This window comes from Parambassis ranga, chromosome 8 (genome assembly GCF_900634625.1).
Source record: "Parambassis ranga chromosome 8, fParRan2.1, whole genome shotgun sequence".
NCBI lineage: Eukaryota > Metazoa > Chordata > Actinopteri > Ambassidae > Parambassis > Parambassis ranga.
This window is the reverse complement of record NC_041029.1, coordinates 10557965-10567281: the sequence shown is the minus strand read 5'-3', so window position 1 is coordinate 10567281 and position 9317 is coordinate 10557965. Positions and strand designations below refer to the sequence as shown.

The window sequence follows — 9317 nt, the reverse complement described above, 5'->3', positions numbered from 1 at the left end:
TGGCTAACATTCTGCACCTAACCCTAATATCTGGAGTAAAGAACTCTATCACCTGATGCTTGAACTGCAAACACAGTGCAAATATGTATTTATTTATGTATTTATTTATATATAAAACCATCTCTGCAAGATGTTATTATTGAGGCCTGGCTGGCTGCTCCTCAATCCCATGCGAGGACAAGATTTGAGATAACCGCGTCAGGTAAGAGGAATCTGGGTAACCGTTCCTGAGAAAAACAAAAGGAAGATATTTCATCTCCAGTGCATGTGACCTTTAATTGTGCAGCTCTCTGAGACCTCCTCACTCACCCTGATTTTCCTCCCTGCAAGCTGGTCTTGTGTGGGATGCAGTCCCAGGTGACCCTGGCCTCTTCCTCTTTGCCCGTCACTGTGAAGGTGAGTCCGCACCTGAAGGCTTTCTCCAGCCTGGGCAGCAGCTTCCTCGCCATCTCACAGTCAGGGAGGAAAGCTTCGAATTTCCCACCGTGAAATGGTTGTCCGGGAGATGGGTGACCCTCCTGGTAAGGTAGAATAGTCATGATTATATGTCAAACATTAGCACAACAGCAGTCTGTTTTACTTTTGGTCTTACTGAGTGGTTGCTGAACAACTAGCTCCTACGCTAATGTAGCTAAAATATGTGATAAGCATCAGTAACATGATGGTTATTTAAGTAGCGTACATATATGCTGAGCTGTACACTCGGCTTTGAGGTTCTGATGAAGCTGCAGTCGAGCTGCTGTCCTGGCCTCATTTGTTGTCTCTCCTGAGATTAAAGCCTGATAGGCACTCCAGTAGATTAAGTAAAAGGCTTCTATCAGATTCAACAGTTATCAGTGAGAATATGTTTTAAGTAAGCCACTTACCCCTTGAATACCATCAGGAATGCAGTAAGTTATCTTGATAACACCGGCCTTGCTGTGACCTGGCACGCTCATGTGTAGTTTAGATTTGTTGATTTTGCCCTGGATGCCTCGTGGCATCTGCTCCGTTTCATGGCAAACTCTGCAATGGGAATGCACTGTATCCAGGCACTTTGAACACATGGTAACCCCACATTTGGTTCTCAACCTCCCACTCTCCCCACATATGCAGATGCACCCCTGGTCCCCCTGGTCTGACTTGGAATCCTCTGGTTTGTTCTGAATCTCTGCTTGTTCTTGCTCTTTACTTTCTATTGGGGTAGAATGTGCAGATCCGCCTTGCTCAGTGTAATTTGTCGCTGACCCAACACCATTCACATGTGACTCCGTTTTCTGTGCGTCCGTCTCCACTGCATCTGTAATCTTCAATTTCTCCTTGATGACATGGTCTTTCTTCACTGGTTGGCTCATGGATCCGTTCACAACCTCTTTCCCACCAAAGTCAGTGCTATAGGTTGTCCTCCATTCCTGACTCCTGCTAGTCCCATCAGCTTTTCCAGTTTGGCTCTGTAGCATCATCAGAGAATTACCGTAACTGCTGCCTTGGTCCTCATTCTTTTGTAAAGAGCTCCACATAGAAGGGTTAGCTGTGTGCTGTTGCTCAAGTTGTTTTGTCAAATTTCCAGAAAATACCTCCCGCAGTGTGGCATCAACCTGAGAACACAACTGTTGTGTACCTAAAAGATATATACTCTTCTTCACTATGTGGATGTTGACCTTCTTGAAGCGGCTCCGCACCTCAGAACAACAAGCCTGTAAGGTTTCATCTGTTTCAGTGACACCCAGCTCTGACAGGGGCAGCTCCAGAACAGAGAAGTTCGAACTGACTGAGTCAACCAGCTTCTGTAAACCGAGCTGACATGAACTCACACTGGATGAGTCTGCCCCTCTTAAGGTAAGAGTCAGATCCCTCTTCTCCTTCGAGCGGCTCTCTTTCATCTGTACTTCAGAAGTCAGGTCCTCCACTTTGGTGCCGTATGCTTCTTTTATATACTGCCACATCACAAATGGAACTGTAATCTCTGCTTCAGAGACTTCCAGTTTGTCACTTTCTGTTTGGATACTGAAGCTGGAAGACCTGCCCCTGGCCCTGACTGCCGTGGACTCGTCTTGACTCTTCTGACTCATCACTTGAGCCTTCTGCTGAGGCATTCCTGAGAAACTACTGGCTCGCTTCAAGGTGGATCCTGACCCAGCAGGTGGAGGTGCAGAGCTTCCTGACTTAGAAGTGCCAAAGGGGGATATTGAACTCCTGGGTCGAGATTCCGTTAAATCTGGGGTTAAAGAGATTTTATCCTCCAGAGATCCAGATGAAGGCGAAGCAGTCTTAAACAGAATGTCCCCTCCAGTGTTCTGAGCAGCTTGAGCAGAAATGCCAGCCCTTTCTGACAGTACATCATGCCCTAACATTGGTCCAGGGCGTGTTTGCTTACTGGGAGATGGGTTGGCTCGTAAGGTGAAGTCATTTCGAAGGCCTAATGGAGTCAGACCTGAATCCTTAAACCGAGCAGCTAGTTTATACCTTCTGGCTCCTTCAGCTCTACTTCCGTCTTCCTCTGACCTCAGCATCTGATCTACACTGTCATCCAGATACCCTGCAGGAGAGGACGTAGTTATGGGGATTTTATCCTCTTCTGAATTGTATGACGGGCGTTGAAGAAGACTGGCTACATCCTCCCTTTTATCTCTCTCTTTATAGTTGTCCAGGAGAAAAAAAGTCTTAGCCTCAGACACGTCACTACTGCTACCAATGATGTAAACATTTTGCTCATCTTCCATCAAAAGAAGCTTAGGAAGTCTGGTACTTATAATGTCCATTGCCTTTTTCAGTCCGTCCCTAGGAGTCAGGATAGACTTGGGGAGCTGGGATCGACGGACTTTGGCCTCATTCTCCTGGTAGAGCCTGCTTATTGCTTTGTTTGCCTTTTTTAAGCGCTCCTGCTCTCGGCCGCCTTGTCTCGATGCTGCTGCAACCTGCAGGTACAAAGTTGTCAAACCGTGATTCGTCATATCCACCGCTTCAACACCATAGTGACTGAGGATGTTCTGGTATTCCTCTCTGCAGTGTTTCTGCAGATACAGGAACATGTCCGCATCCAGAATGAGAGAATAGTCCTCTACTGATGTGGGTGGAAGCTGCAGAGCTGCACCATCTGTTTGGCTGGTATCCTCCCAACCATAACTACCAGGAGGTCCATCTGTATTTGAACTTGAGTTAAACTTATCTTTCTTAATATTCATTTTTCTTCTCTGTTCTTCTGGCTCTTGATTGTGATACTTCTGGGCTGTTTGATCAGACCTGGAGCCACTGGGCGCAGGTAGACCTGAGAAGTTGTTTTCTGCTGACTGTGAGCTTACAGACTGATCAAGCAGTTGCTCCAAGGCAGCCTGCACTTTGGAGTAGTCACCATACACTGTACAGTATCCCACAGTATCAGTGTAGTTTATCTGCACATCAGGGTGGCTCTTTCGAAGGCTTGCTAATGCCATGACTCCCTTAGGAAGCTGGCCGTAGTCAACAGTTGCTGCTAAACTTAAGATGACCTGTGATGATGGAGAAAGAGAGAATAGTGAACTGTACTGAATATTTAAAATGTTGATTGTGGTCAGAGCTGAATATACCTGATCTGGGTTTAAGGTGTCACGGTGCTCAGTTGCAGTGAGTGTATATTTCTTCCCGTCCACTTCCAGAATGTGCCGTCTGCGTTGAATAACTCTCTGTGCCACTGTGGGAGAGGGGTCAGCAAAGGGAAATCAATCACAGTCTATGGAGCAGCCTGACTAAGCGTTTTTTTTACCATTGACTTGCATGCCAACCTTCCAGCTCAGTGTAAATCATGCGCAGAGCAATAGCTTACTAATACTTCGTAAATGATTGCATGAGTTTTCATAGTGAAAGTTAAAGATGTATTGTGCAGCCAGTGTTATTAGAAACGCAGTTAGATGAACACATCGTGACCCCCCCCCCCCTGACCTTTGCTGTCCTCGAAGGTGATCAGGGCAGAGGCAGGCGTCGCCTTGACAATGATGACAGAGTCTATTTCCCCTCCTCCATTGCTGGCTCTCAGGAAGTGGATGAATAGCTTGTCTTTCAGCCTGTCATCCTCAATGTCTGTGGGCAGACCCCTCACCCTCACAGCCCTGCCTGGCTCTGCCATCTGCTGGAGGAAACACAATCAAGACAAACTGCCTAGGTGAGACACAAGACACAAAAGAAATGTTGTGATTCAGCAAAAGGGCTTAAAAAAACTGACATGAAGATAATAAGAAAACAACAAAACCCTATTTAGGAAGCTGTTAGTGTTTTTTTGAGGCAACCATGCAAAGACCCCACCCTTGTAAATAGGAAGATAGCCATCTTTGATTATCTAACACCCTCTATTGGGCGTTACTGGGACACTACATCAACATACTGAAAACTTTCCATTACATTTAACATGGAGACATTTAGAGAGATTTATTATTATTATTATTATTATTATTATTATTATTATTATTATTCATATGGAGCTAGTTATTTTAAACAATAAATGTCTAGGCTATAACACCAAAGTCATAGCAATGAGATTGGCTCTTTGAAGGAAAGCCACTTTTTGATGGGAATGTGACAATGTTAAGAATATATCGATGGTCAATGCACCTCTTCTTCCGACTTTAAAACTACTTCGATTGTACGACTAAATAAAGTCAAAACATACACAGTAGCAACAGGGAAGCCACATTGCCCAGTCAAGGAAGTAACAAAAAAATCAAACACATCTGAACTGACAATCTGCTTATCGCACCCTCGATGGATCTTGCTTGCGGCGCCACAAAAAGCCACAAATTACATTAGGTCTGAATAGATCTGAATTCTAATCATAACTGACCTTACATGTGTTTCACTGCAGTTTCTATCAAAGATCGTCACTCTTTACATGCCGTGGAAGTGAAAAGTGAAACTACTCGACTATTATGTGATTCGTTTTCTTCCCACCGGGGGGAGACCAAAAGCAGATGCGTAGATGTATTAGATGTAAGCAGATGCCCCGTCTGGTTCTAAATAATAAGAACCAAGAATTTGTGGATGATACAAGTTAAATACGGCACAAATAATCTTCTGCATTATGAGGGCGACGCGATGGTCGAACTCAGTAGGCTTACTGGCCATGATTGAATAACCTGCTGAGAAAAGTCTCTGACCCGTCCTAATAGTCGCAGAATCAGTTGAATATATCTGATAGATCTATGTATACATCTATAGATAGCTAGATTAATTTAAATTAAATTATTTAAAAACCGAAAAATAATAAATCCAAAAACAAACCAATTGATCCTAAAACGGCTGTTGTTTATGGGTACATCCAAACACTGGGTGGCAGTTAGAAGTCGCTAAATGTAATTCCTGTCGTAGAAGAAGAAGTCTGACTCTTTGTCCAATCAGAATCTACGTTGCCGAAGCCAGCGCGCATGCGCAGTGAAGCTGGTATTTCATGTGTTGTGCGTCGTGTCCGGTGGAGGTCACAGAAATCTGAGGAAACTAAGGTGAGTTATGACATACAGCGTGTTCGTGACATTTAAAATGCGTAATTGTTTTGCTACACGTTAGTAAAGCAATTATACCACGGTTATTTCGAGAGTAATCAGATGTATCGTCGTTAATTCAGGAGTCTTTAGTAAGACCAACCACGAAACTACACTTTGCACGTCCATCAGCCTCAGACAACATGCGTACAGTCAGCCGGTGTGTTAGTGGCACTTTACCTCCACAAACTCGTTTATACTTTTAAGACATCTCTGCTGCTTTATTCGTATTCTTGTACATATCATAAACCCCAAGCTAGAGTGCACAGTTTAGATTAGCTTAGTTTAGTTTAACAACTATCAGACTTTACAGATAATAGATAAGCTAATGCTAGCTAGCTTCATTAGCTAACACCCACAGCCTTGGCATCACTCAACCAAAGGCCAAGGCCAACTGTTGTTGGAAAAAGGGGATTTATTTTGGCATTCCAAGGACCGTCACAAACATTTAAGAGGTTTACTTTGCGTGGGAGTTAAGTTGGGGGTGTGTTTGACGGATTTCACTGTCTCACTGCTCTTTTCCATTACCTGTAGGTTGCTGTCATGGCCAAGCTATTTGAGTCTATTGGAAAATTGGGGCTCGCCCTCGCTATTGGTGGAGGTGTTGTGAACTCTGCCCTTTTTAATGGTGAGTGCTGGTCAGACACACAAACTTACAACATTGCACTCTTTTGTTTCACAGCTTAATGTAAATGAGATACTGACTGTCTTTTTTATATGCAGTTGATGCAGGTCATGGGGCTGTAATATTTGACAGGTTCCGAGGTGTACAAGACGCAGTTGTTGGTGAAGGTACCCACTTCCTTATTCCCTGGGTTCAGAAGCCTATTCTCTTCGATTGCCGCTCCCGTCCACGCAATGTGCCTGTCATCACGGGCAGCAAAGGTACATGAATAAAAAAGCATGCTAAATGTCTCTTAAATATAACTAAGTTATACATACATTATACATTACATTACATACATTTATGTGGCTCCTTCATTAAGAATGAATTCAATTTTCTATTTTTTTGCTTTTGTAACAATAAATAATGCTTAAGACTTAAGAAACCTTTATTAGTCCCACAATGGGGAAATTGCTGATTGTATTTCTTCACATGCTATAAGCTATTCAAACATTACTTGGGTGGGATCTTGTAATGTACATAAGAGGTTTTAAACTAAAACTAGAAAAGGGCATTTCCTGAAGAAAATGCAAGTTTTATTGCTGCAGCTGAAGGATTGCTCTGAAGGATTTTTGTATGCCTCTGTGTGTCAGCCTGTCACCATGGTAACAGCAGAGGAGACCTCAAAAACCACTCCAACTTTGAGAGCCTAGTGTGTGGAAACAATTAGGAATTAGAAAATTCTGAATACAAGTTTAATAGAGCAGCATCTAATGAGCGTTTTAAGACTAAAATGGAGTCTGTAGCTTGAAATTTGTAGGAGGAGATACATTTGGCAGATGACCCTTGTTGAAGGGCTCTCCCATAGACTCCCATGATAAAACTGACACCGAAATTGCTTAGTATTTGAAAAGGTGTAATTTTTTTTTAAAGTTGCCCCAGAATGTCCTCTGTGAGATGAACATTTTGATAGTTGAATGGCTGAAGTCAGTCAATGTATGCTGAAGATACGCTGCACCAAAAAACGTACGGAAGAATAAGAAAGAAAGATAGAAGAAAGAGGGTGAAGAACAAGCTAACTAATAATTTTCCACAATTCAGTATGAGTTACATTTGAACCCTTCAATCCATAGATCTGCAGAATGTCAACATCACATTGCGTATCCTCTTCCGGCCAATGTCGAGCCAGCTGCCACGCATCTTCACCAGTATTGGTGAGGACTATGACGAAAGGGTGCTACCATCCATCACCACAGAGGTCTTAAAGTCTGTAGTGGTGAGCATCACCCATCATACAGAATCATGTCATGTCATAAATAATGAACTGACTCGTAATCTACTGCATGTCTCTGCCTTGTAGGCCAGGTTTGATGCTGGTGAGCTCATTACTCAGAGAGAGCTAGTGTCTCGGCAGGTCAGTGAGGACCTCACAGAAAGAGCCTCCACCTTTGGCCTCATTTTGGATGATGTTTCACTGGTATGAAGCGTCTGGAAAAGTTTGCAACATTTTCTATGTTATCTCTAGGGTTGTATCTTAATGTGCACTTGTTTTTTTAGACACACTTGACTTTTGGCAAAGAATTCACAGAGGCTGTGGAGATGAAACAAGTGGCCCAGCAGGAGGCAGAGAGGGCCCGCTTTGTTGTAGAAAAGGTATTACTTTTAACATGCATTTCCTTCCTATTATCCTTGTGCATTTAAAAGCTTGTATAGAAAATTGAATTCAATGTTCTATTTCTACTTATAGGCAGAGCAGCAGAAGCAGGCAGCCATCATTTCAGCAGAGGGAGACTCCCAGGCTGCCTTGCTCATTGCCAACTCCCTGATGGAGGCTGGCGATGGTCTGGTTGAGCTCCGTAAACTGGAGGCAGCTGAGGACATTGCCCTCCAGCTCTCACGCTCCCGCAATGTCACTTACCTGCCCTCAGGACAGGGTACACTACTCCAGTTGCCCCAGTGATAGCATCTCACCATCATGAATACCCTCTCTCCCTCTCCCATCAGCTGTTGTGTGGGCCATGGAAGAGGCTGCAGGAGGATTCAACACAGGAATTCTCCCAACTTTACATACATTCCTCCCACTCTTTCTCTAACCAACTCTGGACTGGGCTCTGCTAATAGCAGCATGGTGGGAGACAAAGTGAGAGGTCTGCAATTATGAAGTCCACCCTAGTATAAAGAAGTGAGGGGGTTAACTACTCTGTCTGTGGTAACCTATACAAATATAACTTTGTTTTGCGAAGAACTGCCAATGCAGTAAATTCTCTGAAATTCATGTTTCCAAATGATAGCGCTGCATGTGTGGAAAACACCAGTTATTTTACAAAATAATAATTGAAATGTCTAATTCCTCTAAATATAAGACCATAAAATTGTGAATGATAAATGCCATTGTTCTGTTGTTGTGTGAAAGCCAGTCATTCAGATTTGCTCTTACTTAAGATGGGTTATTCATTCTGACCTGTTAGATTCATTTTCTGGAAGACATCTACATTCTGGCAAATTATTTCTTGATAATGTGCCTAATGGTCAGTAGAGAATGACCCTTCATTCTTTACAAGTTGTTGCTGTATGTTTAGTGGAGGAAGTATATGCCCCATGTTTCAGAAGTGGCTGAATATTAAAAAAAACATTTGTACCTCTGAGCTGTCGATTTGTTGGTTAAATTCATAGAATGTCCAGTCATATATATACTAATCGGTAATTTATAAATATGTTTCCTAAAATATTGCATTAATTGCTGTGTGTCAAATAACATTATTTGAATAGGCAGTGTAGTGACATGAGAAATAAAAACTACTACCAAAGGATGAAGGTATAGACAAGGCAGTGGTAATCTCAGTTTAATTAGGTGAATTTTAGAAGTAGGGATGATTAAATTGCTGCATTTTGGCAATCGGCGTCTTATATCCATTATCACATGGACAGTACATCAAAATCCTCAAATTTAAGAGTTGTATTATTAAAGATTGAGCGCTGATGATAAATTTATGATTTAATCGGTTTTAGAATTTAGTCCTATGAGGGGGTAAAATGATCCTCTGGGTCTTCTCATTATGATTTAATCAATCAAGGGTTTGAGCTCAGCGTGTGCGCGCCCCGTGCCCTGTCTGCTTTGGAGGGGAGACGAAAAAGGATCCAGACCCAGACACGCTGCCGCGCGCCTGCCCAGACAGCGGCCTGAATGCCTGGGATGAGCGCGGGACGGTGGTGGTGGTACGCGCGAG

The 9317-nt window shown here is 43.1% G+C and overlaps 2 protein-coding genes across 5 annotated transcripts; one reads left to right on the top strand and one right to left on the bottom strand.

Annotated features, from left to right (window-relative positions):
- Positions 1–86: 86 nt before the first annotated feature.
- On the bottom strand, positions 87–4881 carry LOC114440315 (uncharacterized). 4 transcript variants are annotated; one of them, XM_028412692.1, is made up of 6 exons: positions 4793–4881; positions 3898–4081; positions 3546–3649; positions 867–3467; positions 310–518; positions 87–227 (listed from the first exon to the last, which is right to left on the bottom strand). In XM_028412692.1, the coding sequence occupies exons 2-6, from the start codon at positions 4079–4081 to the stop codon at positions 137–139; spliced, it is 3189 nt and encodes a 1062-aa protein (XP_028268493.1). In that variant the 5' UTR covers positions 4793–4881; the 3' UTR covers positions 87–136. The 4 variants fall into 4 exon arrangements, with proteins under 4 accessions (XP_028268493.1, XP_028268494.1, XP_028268495.1 ...); XM_028412693.1 differs by having other exon boundaries at positions 3898–4084; positions 4793–4872; XM_028412694.1 differs by having other exon boundaries at positions 3898–4084; positions 4798–4872.
- A 484-nt stretch (positions 4882–5365) lies between these two features.
- phb (prohibitin) lies at positions 5366–8735 on the top strand. Its single transcript, XM_028412730.1, has 7 exons — positions 5366–5447; positions 6021–6114; positions 6210–6371; positions 7224–7366; positions 7451–7567; positions 7648–7743; positions 7838–8735. Exons 1-7 carry the CDS (start codon positions 5373–5375, stop codon positions 8048–8050), a joined length of 900 nt encoding a protein of 299 aa, XP_028268531.1. The 5' UTR covers positions 5366–5372; the 3' UTR covers positions 8051–8735.
- Positions 8736–9317: the final 582 nt, after the last annotated feature.

Coding starts and splice junctions, on each gene's coding strand:
- LOC114440315 (XM_028412692.1), bottom strand. CDS start 4,081: ATGGCAGAGCCAGGCAGGGCTGTGAGGGTGAGGGGTCTGCCCACAGAC. Junction 3,650..3,897: donor CACCTTCGAGGACAGCAAAG/GTCAGGGGGGGG, acceptor CCTCTCCCACAG/TGGCACAGAGAGTTATTCAA. Junction 519..866: donor TTCCTGATGGTATTCAAGGG/GTAAGTGGCTTA, acceptor CTACCTTACCAG/GAGGGTCACCCATCTCCCGG.
- phb (XM_028412730.1), top strand. CDS start 5,373: ATGCGCAGTGAAGCTGGTATTTCATGTGTTGTGCGTCGTGTCCGGTGG. Junction 6,115..6,209: donor GAACTCTGCCCTTTTTAATG/GTGAGTGCTGGT, acceptor TTTTATATGCAG/TTGATGCAGGTCATGGGGCT. Junction 7,568..7,647: donor TTTTGGATGATGTTTCACTG/GTATGAAGCGTC, acceptor TTGTTTTTTTAG/ACACACTTGACTTTTGGCAA.